The sequence below is a fragment of the Eumetopias jubatus genome, unplaced genomic scaffold, assembly GCF_037043125.1.
Source record: "Eumetopias jubatus isolate StellerSeaLion01/CBP00866 unplaced genomic scaffold, mEumJub1_p1.0 scaffold_15, whole genome shotgun sequence".
In the NCBI taxonomy this organism is placed as follows: Eukaryota; Metazoa; Chordata; class Mammalia; order Carnivora; family Otariidae; genus Eumetopias; species Eumetopias jubatus.
In genome coordinates this window covers 15,131,030-15,146,729 of record NW_028274821.1, presented here as the reverse complement: position 1 = coordinate 15,146,729, position 15,700 = coordinate 15,131,030, and the positions used below count along the sequence as shown (strand labels likewise).

The following is a 15,700-nucleotide window of genomic DNA, read 5'->3' as shown; positions in this document are numbered from 1 at the left end:
ACCTATAATGAGAAACAGAGATGAGGTTTAGGGGGCAGTAAATATGCCAGCTTGGATAGAGTTCTCTGGATTTCAGTAGAGGGATGAAAAGTGAAGGAGATAAGTGATGGTTGGATTGTGATATGTTCAGTCCATCCGTAGAAAGATGAAGTTCTGATTAAAATGAAAAATACCTCCTGCCCAGTTCTGTCCGTCAAGATCAGCTGTCATCTTCTATGTATCTGTTCTCAGGAGTGTTTTTCTGATTCATCATGTTTATGCTCGGGTGGAGGAGCCTTTGATATCTGAAGGTGCCAAATCTTGACAAAAGCCATTTAATGTTTCTCCCTGATAGAATTTAACTATGGCACAAACCTTATATACATTTAAAATGCTAAATAAACCCACCTTCAGGAGAGCAGATTCAGCCTCCTCCTCTGTAATGCTCCATTCCAGGTTGGCAAGATGATCAAAGAAGCTGCGGGGAAAAGCAATCTGAAGAGGGTGACCCTGGAGCTTGGTGGAAAGAGCCCCTGCATTGTGTTTGCTGACGCTGACTGTGAGTGAGGGCCACTCTTAACTTTTCATCCTTCATCGTGGTGTCTGGCAATGCTGGACGGTGACCTTGAAGTTTATAAAAGGGTTTGCTTCTAACATCAAAATGTAAGGCATTAACCAGAACCTAGAATGACTCTTGAAAAATCTCTCAAAACGTTCTAATGTGTCACACCTAGACGAATCTAATGCAGACACTCTTTCTTCCTGGAGTGGAATAGATTGCCATTTTCGCAGCTGAACCCTAGGCGACTAATTGTCTGGCACTCGGGAGCCATGGTGTATTTTTTTGTTTTTTAAATTCCATGCCTGTAAATATTAGCATTGGGTTAGGTATGGTGACATACCTCCAGTTATGTTGGACTGGGACCAACTAGAGAGATGGCAAATTTCACATTTGTCATTTCCCTTCACTCTGGGTCATACACATATTGAATGAAAGGGTTAGAAGAGAATAACACTTAGCATTTAAGGAATTTCTCTTTTTTTTTTCCCTAGCTTGTGTGGTCAAATTTACATATATTCCATCTATAATTATGATGTGACTCCCCTATACAATATCCCTGGTTCATTCTGATTGTATTATCGAGTAGAATCCCACAATTATCTTCTAAGTGGGAGTCAGTCAGCAGAAATGGATTGTCAAGCATTCATCTAGCTCTTTCTTTGACAGCTGCAGTATGAGGTAATAAACAGAAATGGCTGAGTGTGATCTTAGCTGAAGCTTTTCAGAACACGCTGCCTTATATATTCCACAAATATGATAAGAGTCCTGATTTTTACCAAACCTCTCTAGAAACTGTTTCCACTACAACTTAAGTAGATGTGGTTAGTTCACAAAGTAAATATCACAATACTCAATTGCTATAATGTTGAATTAAATCTTCACCATTTGAAAAATTAAAATGCAGAGAAAACCTCAGGTTGTTTAGGATTTAGTGATGACAACCTATTTTTCCCTTTCAAGCCCCATTCTACCATCTCAAATACATAGATAAGAAGAGTTTATAAGCATATATGAAATAATATGGCATATTTTAAATAACGTTGGAAAATGTTTTTCCTGGAACAGGGCTGTCAAGGTGGGTGAGTGATTTTGAATATTAATTTTTTTTCAGAAATATCATTTTTCCTATTGATCGAGGTGTCTAAAAATATTTTTAAATTATTTAATGCAATAGATAGTTCATGTTTTCTAATGAATCGTGGAACACTACATCAAATGAAAGAAAGAAAGAAAGAAAGAAAGAAAGAAAGAAAGAAAGAAAGAAAAAAAGAAAGAAAGAAAGAAAGAAAGAAAGAAAGAAAGAAAGAAAGAAAGGAAGAAAAAGAAAGAAAGGAAGAAAGAAAGAAAGAAAAGAAAGAAAGAGAAAAAGAGAAAGAAAGAAATGGGAATATGAAATACTATCCTGGCACTGTACCAGCCTTTGGAATAACCCAGATTAACAATATTTCTTTCCTGTCCTCAGAGAGAACACAACCTAGGGATGGAAATAAACTGTTCTAACCTTTTTTGTTTTGTTTTGTAACACCTTGATTGAAAAACAGTTTAGATACCATAAAATTCACCTTTTTAAAAGTGGAAAAAAAAATGGATAGTTCATGTTTTCTTTGTCATTTAGTTAAAATCTGAGGCCTGAGATATTCAGTCATCTAACTAATTACAAACAGATGTTTTATAAAAATCATGTGTAGGGGCACGTGGGTGGTTCAGTCAGTTAAGCATCCACTCTTGGTTTCACCTCAGGTCATGATCTCAGGGTCCTGGTATTAAGCCCCAGGTCAGGCTCCATGCTCAGCAGGGAGTCTGCTTGAGATTCTTTCCCTCTGCCCCTCCCCCCACGTGCATGCGTGCTCTCTCTCTGTCTCTCTCTCTCTCTCTAAAATAAAAATATCTAAAAAAAATCATTTGCAGTGGGATAGGATCTTACGACACTTTCTATATTCTTGGTAGTGTCTATGTTAATTTTTTCAGATTCTATATTTGTGGCTATCATTTCCATATTAAATAAAGGATTAGAAAGGTTAATTTGTCACCTGGCTGATAAGAGGTGGGGTGTATTGAATCTACATCTGACTGTGCAACTCATAATTTTTCTATAGCATCCTATTGCCTCTGAGAGAGATGTATACAAATATGTAATCTTTAAAAAAAAAATCTCTTCTTCAACGTGAGTATCTTCTTTGCAGTGGACAATGCCGTTGAATTTGCACACCAGGGGTTATTCTACCACCAAGGCCAATGTTGTATAGCTGCATCCAGGCTTTTTGTGGAAGAATCGATTTATGATGAGTTTGTCCGACGGAGTGTTGAACGGGCTAAAAAGTATGTCCTTGGAAATCCTCTGACCCCAGGAGTCAATCAAGGCCCTCAAGTGAGTATACAAAAGAAGGAATAGCATTCACAGGGACAAGAATAAATTGTCCTCTCTAGGTTTGCTTTTTATTGAATAAGATTGTTTCCTTACCGCGGATCTTCCTAGGTGACAATACTGTATCAGTTTGGTGTTTCAAAAAAAAAAAGAAAAAAGCAATGAATCTAACTCCCAATTTAAAGAAAGCTAAACCCTGGGATAAGTACCTGACAATGCCCAAAGGAACAAGGAGAATATGCTACCTGACCTCATGGAGTTTACAGTCTGGAAGAGTTAAAAGGCTATCTTGGGTTTTTCTGCGCATGCCAAGATAGCCAAGTAGGAAAACCTTAGGATTTAGGCAATGCCAAATATTAAAACCTAAAAGTCCTCAAATAAGTCAGCTGGTAAATGAAGTAATATGTTGTTTTATCTTAATCACATTATATTTTATATTTTTTCACTGGTAAAGTGACTTTCCAATTTGATTTCATAACCCACATCAAAGGTTATAACATTATCAGAAGTTGCATCTTGTCCTAATGCAGAGACATGGACTTTCAAAATAGAGGCTGGATTTAAAATCTAACTTCCCTGAGGCTCTGTTTTCTCATCTGTAAAAGGGAAGTAGTAACACCAATCATGCAGGGTCAGTGCACAGTGAAATGCAATAATCTATACAAAGCATCTGAGTGTCTGGTTCACAGTACGTGCTCAAATGTCTGTTGAGTAAATGAAAATTGCATGCTTCCATTTATACCTATGGTGACAATTACTATCACAGATCAATAACTTCATATATCCGCTCTCATTGCTCTTGTTGATCTTTGGTTTCCAAATAATTTGAAGGATGTCCCGGTGTCATTGCTCAAACTTTCTTTCTCAACCCATCAACCCTAAGAAATTAAATAATTTGCACATTCAAACACATCAAATGTATACTTTGAGACTCTTACAATGCCATGCCCTATTACATCTCATAGACTAGCCCATGAGCTAATGGCCCATCACACAGTAAAGAGCCCCTGCTATATCCTAGCCTTATGGAGAAGTTCCCGAGGGCCAAAAGGAAAGCCAAATTCAGATATGGCCAATCTGAAACCTTCCGAGGAAGATTTGTATTTATGGTGAAGCAAAATTAGCCAGACTACACTGAGTATGCCCCTAGGTATAACTGAAAACTTCCATCACTAGGCCTGAACTCTGGTGCAAGGTTCTCAGTCTTTCCTGTGCATTTGAATCACCTGAGAATCTCATTAAAAATGCAAATTCTGATGCAGTAGGTCTCGGGTGAGGCCTAAGGAATGCATTTTGCCACCTAGGAACGCTAGAGTGGCTGGCTAGAGAACCACATTGTCAGTAGCCAGACCCTACTCTATGAATTCCTGTATTCTTAGATGGTTATTGACCATCTAAGTCAAACAAATTCTTTCTGCCTTTACCTCCCAGTGCATAAGCAAGACTAGGACTGTGCCCAAATATCCACTCTGGTCACAGGCGGGGAAGTTATGACTTAGGGAATACATCTTAAAATGAAACCCTCCAAAATCATGATTTTTTGAGGCCATAGTGAGATTAGTATTTTGGAAGAGGCCCGAGAAGCTTTGCATGGAGTTACATGGATCCTTGGCTAGTTGCTGGCAAACCTGAATATTTTAACCAGACAGAACTAACACCACCCCTTAGTCTGGCTGTAAGTAAATACTGGGCAGCAATTTAAATATCAAACCAACAGTTATTAAACCAACATTACAACTTCCTTGATCTGCTGGAAATGAAGGAACATTTCCCTTTGAAATATTCGTTTAAGTATCATGCACAAAGGAGGACTGAGCAACATTGTACCAAATATTGTGCCAAATTTTAGAAAACGGTTTCTGGTTTCAAATAGCACTTAATCTCATTGCATATGGGAGCTAGGCTTGTGCAGTTAGTTTGTGACCTTTTTCTGGGATTTGGAAGATGAGGGAGATTGCAGAGTCAAAGAAGAAGATAAAGAGCAATACCTTTTAAGTAGTGAGAAAAGACAGGCTGAACGGGCAAGAGGCCCTTCACCTTAACTCCTGGATCTTCAGTCTTTTTCCTTTAAAACTTAACCCTGGCCACACCTGAGACAGGGCAGTCTTGACCAGTGATTTGGAGTCCAAAAATCACTAAGTTTTTCAGCCTCCCAAAATTGAGACAATTGAGACAATACATAACCCCAGTTCCAGGGCATGGAGGGAAAATGTGTGCTCCGGTACCCCGGCCCGAACTCTGGAGTTAGGTTTGTTTTTGTTTTTGTTTTCCTTATAAAAAAATATTGCTTAACAAACCATTCAGGCTCTGTCATTCTTGTCATGTTTTTAGAGGTAGTCTCTGCGATGAAGCGGGATGCTAATAATCAGGACGGGCTAGAACCTGGGATCGGCCTACTGAGACTGCCCCCCCCCCCCCCGGGACAGGACAGGAGGGTGCCCGGGCTGTGGCCAGCGCGGGTCCGGCCAGAGGAGGTTGTCAGGAATGAGGAGAAAACAGAACTCTAGGGGTCTTCAAAGCCCTAAAGCGTCTGCTTTCCAACTGCCATATTTAATTAAACCCAGTATCAAAGTTCTCTTCTCCTTTCCTCTTTACTTCAGTTAGGACTATAGTTTTCAAGTATGTCTGACTGTGTTAACAGGCATTTTTTTTCCGGTGAAAATAGATGACAGTAGTGTGAAAACGTTTAGATTTGTTTGCAGGGCTGATGCGCTTTGCTTCTGTAACAGTAAAGCAAATGCTGACTACAAATATTTATCTGTAAGTGTTCTTTCTAGAAAAGTCAGGGGAATAAACACAGAACGAATCTCAGCCTCCATCAGCTGTTTTGATGGAAGATTTCACTCAGTTAACAATACTCTAGCATTTTGAAGCCCTCCTTAACAGGCTGGGCAATATATTACCCTTATAAACTTACTTACTTTATTCATTTATTTTCCTTTCCATGTGATATTTTTCCTACAGATTGATAAGGAACAATATGAAAAAATACTTGACCTCATTGAGAGTGGGAAGAAAGAAGGAGCCAAACTGGAGTGTGGTGGAGGCCCGTGGGGGAATAAAGGCTACTTCATCCAGCCCACAGTCTTCTCTAACGTTACAGATGACATGCGCATCGCCAAAGAGGAGGTAAATACTTTCATTCTGCTCTGTTCCCTTTGTTGCCATATGTTCTGTATGTGTGTGTGCAAAGCCTCCCTTTAAAATTCTCAGTTCTTGGGGAGTCTGGGTGGCTCAGTTGGTTGAGCATCCCACTCTTGGTTTTGGCTCAGGTCATGATCTCAGGGTCATGGTATCGAACCCCGCAACGGGCTCCACACTCAGCGTGGAATCTGCTTGTCCCTCTCCCTCCCCCTCTGCCTCCCTTCTCAGCTCACACACACACACACACACACACACCCCCACTCTCTCTAAAATAAATAAATCAATAAATCTTTATAAAATAAAATTCTCTGTTCTTTTAACATCTTTCTTGGTGAATGTTACTTTTCATTTCTGTTACTGATAAATGTCTATTTGTAATCAAGACTAAAAATAGTAAGGAAGTCATGAGGCCAGCCAAGAATTTCCAGCCAAAGACAGATCAGGATGCTTAACAATTTCTAGGGATTTCTTCCACAGCTTTAAAGTAATGAGAAAGAAAACTTCATTTCGTTGTTGCTTTTTCTCCTCTGGACATAACATATTCAAAGATAACTGGAAAATGATTACATGATATGCAAGATTTTTTTTCAATTAAACTTATTTTGTGATAATTGTAGATTCAACTGTTGTTATGAGAAATAATGCAGACTGATCCCCTTGCTTTTTACCCAGTTTCCTACAAATGGCAACATCTCACAAAACTATAGTATAATATCACAGCAAGTATGTTGACATTGAAACAGACAAAACACAGAACATTTCATCAGCATATGAATCCCTCATGTTTCTTGAATAGCCAAATCCATGGCCCTCCCATAAACTGCTATCCTTAACCCCAGGCTTTCCCTTAACCACTAATCTGTTTTCCATTTCTATAATTTTGTCATTTCAAGAATTTTACATAAGTGGATTCATACTGCATGCAACCCTTCGGGATTGGATTTTTTTTTTTTTCACTCAGCTTAATTTTCTACAGATTCATCTAGGTTGTTGTATCTCAGGATAGTTTGTTCCTTCTTATTGCAGAGCAGTACTCTTGAAATTGGGAAGACTGAATCCTCTCACTTCATTCTTCTTCAAAATTGTTTTAGCTAACCTCGTTCCTTTGCTTTTCCATATAAATTTTAGAATAACCTTGTCCATATATATTTTTAAAAATCTTGCTGGAATTTTCAAAGGAATTGTGTTAAACATGTCTATCAATTTGATGAGAATTAACATCTTTATTGTATGGAATCTACCAGTCATTGAACATGGTTTGTCTCTTTATTTATACCTTCCTTGATTTCTTTCATCAGGATTTTATAGTTTTCAGTATATGAGTCCTAAACATGTTTTACTGAATTTATGACTAAGTATTTTTTGAGCTATTGTAAGTGGAATCTTTAATTTTTGTATGCATATGCTTATTGCTAGTATAAATAGTTATAACTGATTTTGTATATTTTCTTGATGTCGCCAAACTCAGTAATTCTAGGAGGTTTTTGGAGATTCCTTGAGAATTTGTAGGTAGACAGTTGTGTCATTACAAATAGGAACAACTGTATTCCTTCTCTTCTCATCTGTATGCTTTTTATTTCCTTTTTTTGCCTTTTTCATTTGCTAGAATTTTGCACTATGTTGAATAAGAGTAGCAAGAGTGAGCATCTTTGCTTTGTTCTCTATCATAGGGGAAAAACATTCAGTCTTTGCCACTGAGTATGATATTAGCTGTGAGATTTTCGTAAATGCCCTTAATCAGGTTCTGGAAGTGGCTTTCTATTCCGAACTTGTTGGGAGGAAAAGGAGGATGGATTTTGTCAAATGCTTTATCTGCATCAACTTAAACGATCACACGGTATTTTTTCTTCATTCCCTCAGTGCGGTGTCTTGTATTAATTGATTTTTGAATACTGAACCAGCCTTATATCTCTGGAATGATTCTCACTTGGTGATGGTGTATAACTCTTTGTAGGTATTGCTGAATACTATTTGCTAATACTTTTTAGGAATATTTGCTGTAGTTAATATTGGTCTATAGTTTGATATTGATCTGTAGTTTGAGGGATATTGGTCTGTAGTTTTGTTTGGTTGTGTGTTTTTTTGTGGTAATTAAATTATCTCCTATAGCTATAGTTAGGTCCTCTTTCTAATTTCTAATGTTGCTTAAAGAGCTGCAGACATTTATTTTTTTTTAAGATTTTATCTATTTATTCATGAGAGACAGAGAGAGGGAGAGAGAGAGAGAGAGAGAGAGAAGCAGAGGGAGAAGTAGGCTCTCTGCTGAGCAGGGAGCCTGATGCGGGACTCGATCCCAGGACCCTGGGATCATGACCCGAGCTGAAGGCAGATGCTCAACCATCTGAGCCACCCAGGCACCCCTTTATTAATAATAAGAACCATTTAGTGATTGCTCACTATGTGCCAGATATAGATCTGAGTGCCTTATAAACAGTGTAAAACATAAATATATTCCTATGAAATATAATGAATATAAATGTTTTATTTATGTAAAAATTTATATTTCTGACAGTCCTATTCATTTTTATAAAGTTTAGTGTATATTATATATGTATATAAATATATTTATATAAAGAAATAAAATATTTAATATAAACATGAAATATTCTTATTTAATTCTCACAACCTCTTGAGAGAAGTATCATTATATTGTTTTCTTCTCATAGAATCTCTCCAATACAAGAAGAAAGCCTGTAGTCTTTTCTTCCCAGAGATAAATACTCTCTTTTATTATTTTCACCTATTTAGACTGGTATTATTTTTCTAAAGATTTTATTTATTTATTTATTTATTTGAGAGAGAGAATGAGAGAGAGAGAGAACATGAGAGGGGGGAGGGTCAGAGGGAGAAGCAGACTCCCCGCTGAGCAGGGAGCCCCATGTGGGACTCGGTCCCGGGACTCCAGGATCATGACCTGAGCCGAAGGCAGTCGCTTAACCAACTGAGCCACCCAGGTGCTCCGGTATTATTTTTCTAATAAAAAAAAAATCTCAGAACATTTATAAGGTGTATGATTCCTATGTTACATTATAATGTTTGGAAACTAAATAAAATTAAACATAGTATTCTGATCCAAGAATTTTCCTGAATAATGATATGGTAGTTGTTTTCAGTTCCTACCTGTTATATACATTTTATTACCCCTGTGAATATAACATGTCAAACTTTTTTGAACCTTTTTTATCTTTATGCCTTTTATATCTTGAGTTCTCCTTTGAGCCGCATAATCAACTATGATTTATGATTCTTGTTATCATCCTAAGTAGTAGATAAAAAACCTAAGGCCCAAAGTAGGAAAGAGCTACGTCACATGGCTAGCTAAAGGCAGCTTGGAGGTATAGGCTAATTCTCATGACCACAGTTCCCCACTCTTTCTATGTGACCTACTGTTGCTCATATTGACTTCATTATCCACCCAATCCCACCTAACCTAACAGTGTAGAATCCCATGGAGCTTGTGGGAACCATTCTGTTAAAAAGTGATAGTGTATTAATGTTAGAAGGAAGATTACGGGTAACTCAGGCCAAAAGTCAAATTTATAGATGTGGTAATTGAGATCCAAAGAGCTTAAGTGACTTGTTACTGTTACAGAATTATAGCCTCATAAAACTAGAAGGATCTCTTAAGCTCACCTCTCCAATCCCACTATGATCATTGGTTTGCTCCTGGCCAGTGGCCAGCCAATGTCTCTTTAAACAGCATCATCAACAGGTAACTCATTATTTCTTAGGCTTTTCCGTGTCTGGACAGTGCTAAGCACTAGAAAGTTCCCTCTAGCTGCATATGAATCCCTCCTCTTAAGTTCTGCTTGTTGGCCCCATATCTGCACTATGCCCTCTTCCGCATAAGAGCCATCCATATATTTGAAAATAACATTCATCCCCTACATGGCTCCTCACCCTCCATATGCTCTTAGCCCTGTTTTCAGCTCTTGCACTTCCTAATTTTCCTAGACAAATATATTGCAGTTCAATATTTGGTGAGCACAAACTAACATTAAGAAGATGTTATCCAGAGACATGATATATAACTATATAACTAGGAAAGGCTAGTTTGCATTTAGGAATTATAAATAATCTACCTCATGGACAGAGGGTTTTTTTTTTTTAAGATTTTATTTATTGATTGATTTTAGAGAGAGCACGAGCAGAGGGAAGGATAGAGGGAGAGAATTCAGACAGACTCCGCAATTAGTGTGGAGCTTGACGCGCGGCTCAATCTCATGACCCTGAGATCATGACCTGTACTGAAATCAAGAGTCAGATGCTTAACTGACTGAGCCACCCAGGTGCCCTGGACAGAGGGTTTTTAATAAATACAGAGATAGATTCACTGGCTTTGGGCTATGAAGGTGTCCCATAATAAACTATAACAAGAAGGCACTGCCAACTCAAATGTACTGAATCATAATCTTTCATCCAGTGAATTTGTATTTCATGTTTATGATATGATAGAGAATCTAAAAGGGTTATTTTCTTTACCTCCCAAAATGCCATCAAGCAAGGGGGAAAGTGCATAATCAAATTTGCAAGCAGTAAATAAATAGGAAAAATAAAACAAAAGATACATATGGATAATCAGACATAGTTTCTCAACACCAATTCAGCTGTCAACTGATTTTTTTTGCATCTATTTGCATGTAAATTTTGCATGTATTGACAAATATTTGTCTTATTGGATCTGCTGTTCTTGCATACCATGGGAAAAGATAAAGGCAAAAAAATATATTCAATCAAGGAAACATTTACTATGTTCCTGTAATATACATAGTAGAGTAGCTTGTTTGCTGCTTCAAAGAAGCCTTGAACCATGTGCTTTGTTCAATTAAAATTAGGTAAGATATTAACACACTTATCTTTTCTGGTTTTTGCCTCCCACTAGCTTACATTTCTCAGAAAATTTTATTAACACTCAGAAGGACCCCTCTTTGTTTAATTTTAATATATGTTTTACAGAAACATAATACAGGAGCTTAATTTTTAAGAGAAAACCCACTTGTTTTTCTCCCATCTGGGGATGAGATACAGAATAAGTTGACTTTGGGCTGAGCTAACTAGAGAATCTAGCAAAAGTGAAAGAGCAATTAAGGTTTGAATGAGCAAATTGGGAGTTTGTTTCCCATCCTATGATTATAGTCATTATTAATGAACCCAGGCTTTAGTTAGTGGTTGAGGATTTAAGCTCTTACAGTAATGGATCATTTCGCTTGGTACATGTAGGTCGCTTAAGATTTGGCTGAAGAACAGAATCCAAACAAAAATTCATGTTGTTTCACCTAATTTGGCTGATTATAAAAAGATCTAAGTCCAGTAGAATAGGTGATATTTCAGTTGATGATACACTGATAGTTAAAACAAAATAATTATTAACAATTATTACTTGTTCATTTATCCAGTAGAGCAAGCATTACTTTCTTGAGTTTGCTGTTTATGTAGCGACTTGATGTGGAAAACTAGGGAGAGAATATAAAATATTCCTAAATGTAAAAGAAACTCTGAAGTTAATGGTTTTATACACAATAGTAAGTTCTCGGAAGTCTAATTCCAACAACAAGAAAATTAATATTACCTTATTTATTTCTACCCCCATTTTGTTCCAAAGGGAATTTAACACACGACCATTGCCTATCTTAACCTCCCATTCCAGCAGCTACCGTTTTGATTCTTACACTTTGAGATGCAAAGTAAAATCTTAGTTTATGATAGTTTGTAGGGGAATAAAACTACAATACCTTTTAAGATATTTAGTTTTAACCTGTTACTTTGATTTATTTCATTCATTTTTTATGGTATAGATATTTGGACCAGTGCAGCAAATCATGAAATTTAAATCTTTAGATGACGTGATCAAGAGAGCAAATAATACTCTTTATGGCTTATCAGCAGGAATCTTTACCAAAGATATTGATAAAGCCATAACAGTCTCCTCCGCTCTGCAGGCTGGGACAGTATGGTAAGTCAAATCTACATATCGTCTTTTCAGTGTTGATCACATTAACATGTTACTTTGAACTTTGTTCTTTCTTTCTTTACCTATTTATTTTTGAGGTATTGACATTGTATTATTTTCAGGTGTACGATACAATAATTTGATGTTTGTATACACTGCAAAGTGATCACTACAATAAGTCTGGTTATCATCAGTCACTCTCCAAAATTAAATTTTTTTTCTTGTGATGAGAACTTTTAAGATTTACTGTCTTGGCAACTATCAAATATGTAATACACAATTATGTACTGTAGTTGCTATGCTGTACATTATATCCCCATGACTTACTTATTTTATACCTGGAAGTTCACACCTCTTGACCCCCTTCACATGTATCTCCCACTCCCAACATCCTAACCCTTTGAAAACCACCAGTCTGTTCTTTGTGTCTATACGTTTTGTTTGTTTTGTTTTTTGGATTCCACACATAAGTGAAATCATACAATATCTGTTTTTCTCTGACTTCTTTTACTTAGCATAATACCTTCAAGGTCCATCCACGTTGTCACCAATGGCAAGGATTTCCTTCTTTTTCATGGCTAAGTAATATTCCATTGTACACATCTATCACATCTTCTTTATCCTTTCATCTCTTCCTGGACACTTAGGTTGTTTCCATATCTTGGCTATTGCAAATAATGTTGCAATGAACATAGGGTGCATATATCTTTTTAAACTGGTATTTTTATTTCCTTTGGATAAATACCCAGAAGTAGAATTGCTGGATCATATGATAGTTCTATTTTTAATCCTTTGAGGGGACCTCCATATTGTTTTCCATAGTGGCTGCCCCAATTTCCATATCCACCAACAGCACAAGAGAGTTCCCTTTTCTCTGTGTCCTTGCCAACACTGTTATTTCTTAACCTTTTGAAACTAGTCATTCTGACAAGAGTGAGGTAATATCTCAAGTGGTTTTGATTTGCATTTCCCTGATAATGAGTGATGTTGAGTATCTTTTCATGGGCCTGTTGGCCATCTGCATATCTTCTTTGGAAAAATGTCTAATGTAGATCTTCTTCTGCCTATTTTTTTATTGGACTGTTTGTTTTTTGATTGACTGTTGTATGAGTTCTTTATGTATTTTGGAGGTTAATCTCTTATTGGATATATGATTTGAAAATATTTTCTCCCATTCAGTATAGATTGTATTTTCATTTTGGTAATGGTTTCCTTTGCTGTGCAGAAGTTTTTAGTTTGATGTAGTCCCCACTTGTTTATTTTTGCTTTGTTGCCTTTGCATTTAAGGTTAGATTCAAAAATTTATTGCCAAGACGGACGTCAAGTAGCTTATTGCCTATGTTTTTTTCTAAGAGTTTTACGGTTTCAAGTCTTAAGTTGAAGTCTATTTTGAGTTATTTTTGTGTATGGTGTACAAAAGTGACCTAGTTTCAGTATTTTGCATGTGGCTGTCCAGTTTTCCCAGCACCACTGATTGAAGAGACTGTCCTTTCCGCATTGTCTATTCTTGCCTCTTTTGTCATAAATCAATTACCATATATGTATGGGTTTATTTTTGAGTTCTCTATTCTGTTCCATATAGTGACAGTTTTATTTCTCCTTTTCCTATTTGGATAGTTTTATTTCCTTTTCGTGCCTAATTGCTCTGGCTAGGACTTCCAATATTATGTTGAATAAAAATGATGAGAGTGGACATGCTTGTCTTGTTCCTGATCTTAAAGGAAAAACTTTCAGCTTTTCACCATTGATTATGCTGTTAGCTGTGGGCTTGTCATACATGGCTTTTATTACGTTAAGCTATATTCCCCGTATCCCCATTTTTTGAGAATTTTTATCATTAATGGATGTTGAATTTTGTCAAATTTTTTTCTGCATCTGTTGAGCTTATCATATGATTTTTAACTTTCATTTTGTTAATGTGGTAGGTCATGATGATTGATTTGCAGATGTTGAATTATCCTTGCATCCCTGGAATAAATCCCACTTGATCATGATGTATGACTCTTCTAATGTATCACTGAATTTGGTTTGCTAATATTTTGTTGGAGATTTTGCATCTATGTTCATCAAAGATATTGGCCTATAATTTTCTTTTATTTTCATGTCCTTGTCTGTTTTTGGTATCAGGGTGATGCTGGCCTCATAAAATGAGTTTTGTCTTTAAATTTTTGGAAGAGTTTGAGAAGGATAGGTAGTAAATCTTTGAATGTTTTGTAGAATTCACCAATAAATCCATTTGGTCCTGAAATTTGTTTTTTGGGGAATTTTTTGATTACTAATACAATTTCCTATTAGTAATTGGTCTATTTAGATTTTCTATTTCTTTGTGATTCAGTCCTGAAAACTCTCACTTTTTTTAGAATTTAATCATTTCTTCTAAGTTGTCCAATTTGTTGATGTATAATTATTCATGGTATTCTCTTACGATCTTTTCTGATTTTGTGGTACTGGTTATAACTTCTCTTTCATTTCTGATTTATTTATTTAAACCCTCTTTTGTTCTTGGTAAGTCTAGCTAAAGGTTTGTCAATTTTGTTTATATTTTTAAAGAACATGCTCTTAGTTTTATGGATCTTTTCTACTGTCTCTCCATTCTCTATTCCACTGTGACCTTTCTTATTTCTTTCCTTCTATTAACTTTAAGCTTCATTCTTCCTTCATTTTCTGGTTTCTTTAGGTGTAAAGTCAGATTGTTTATATATGCATTCATGGGGAAGGTTAGTTCAGGATAAACCTATGCTACTGTCTTGGACCGCACCACACTTTGAATTTTTTCAGACTTTGATTTTTTTCATTTGGAATCACATGGCCTGCTGGACAAGCAGTTACTGCCTTAAAACTGAAGCCAAAACGAAACAAACAAACAAAAAACAACAACAAAACAAAGCAAAACAAAAACCCTGCTGTATTGGAACTTTAGAAGGGTATTTTCTCTTTAGCCCCTAAATTGCTTACCCCAAATATTTTAATGTTTGGCTAATATAAGTGTTACTAAATAATCTTTAGGTACTTGGCACTGCGCTATACACAAGGGAGATGAACTTCTGCTTTAATCAATTATATAGTAGGACAATATTTACTTGATGCTCTTATGTCTGCAAACGTATATTTCTTATATCGGTTTCTTATTCTGGGTTTATTAGAGATGTCTGAAGGTCTTAATTAGGAAGAACATAGTAGTTTTGAGAAACATGTCTGTTCATTTTTAACCAGATTTATATGTGCTTTATATCTAATTTATATTGTACCTTCATTTATATCTCTTGATTTTTATACTTTAAGGCCCTGCCTCTCAAACTGTTGCACCTCTGCCCAGCCCTCGTGTCTGGACTGCTTGGTTGGTAATTTTTACCCCATCGAAACTCACTTTTTCCCCTCAGTCCATGTCAATATTTAAAGATGATTTTCCTTCCGGATAATCAGTCACACCTACTCCAGTTAAAAATCCATTAGACAATGAAAAGTATTTATCCTTTTATTTATTTATTTTTATTTTTAAGTGATCTCTATGCCCAACATGGGGCTTGAGCTCACAACCCTGAGATCTAGAGTCATATGCTCCGCCAACTGAGCCAGCCAGGTGCCCTGAGGCTTCACAATTTTAAGGAAAAGCAGCCCGCTGTTTCTTTCCCAACCCTGCATTACTGTGCAAGGGGGCTGAAAAGTATTTATCCTTAAAAGGGACAGCCAAGCAGTCCTT

The 15,700-nt window shown here is 36.5% G+C and overlaps 1 protein-coding gene across 1 annotated transcript in view; it reads left to right on the top strand.

Moving 5' to 3' along the window:
* The window catches only part of ALDH1A1 (aldehyde dehydrogenase 1 family member A1), a 53,834-nt gene that overhangs the window by 30,154 nt on the left and 7,980 nt on the right, over window positions 1–15,700 (top strand). The window contains exons 8-11 of the mRNA XM_028089092.2: window positions 436–538; window positions 2,725–2,909; window positions 5,871–6,035; window positions 11,846–12,003. Of these exons, the coding sequence (XP_027944893.1) occupies window positions 436–538; window positions 2,725–2,909; window positions 5,871–6,035; window positions 11,846–12,003 (611 nt within the window). The remainder of the gene's footprint in view (window positions 1–435; window positions 539–2,724; window positions 2,910–5,870; window positions 6,036–11,845; window positions 12,004–15,700) is intronic.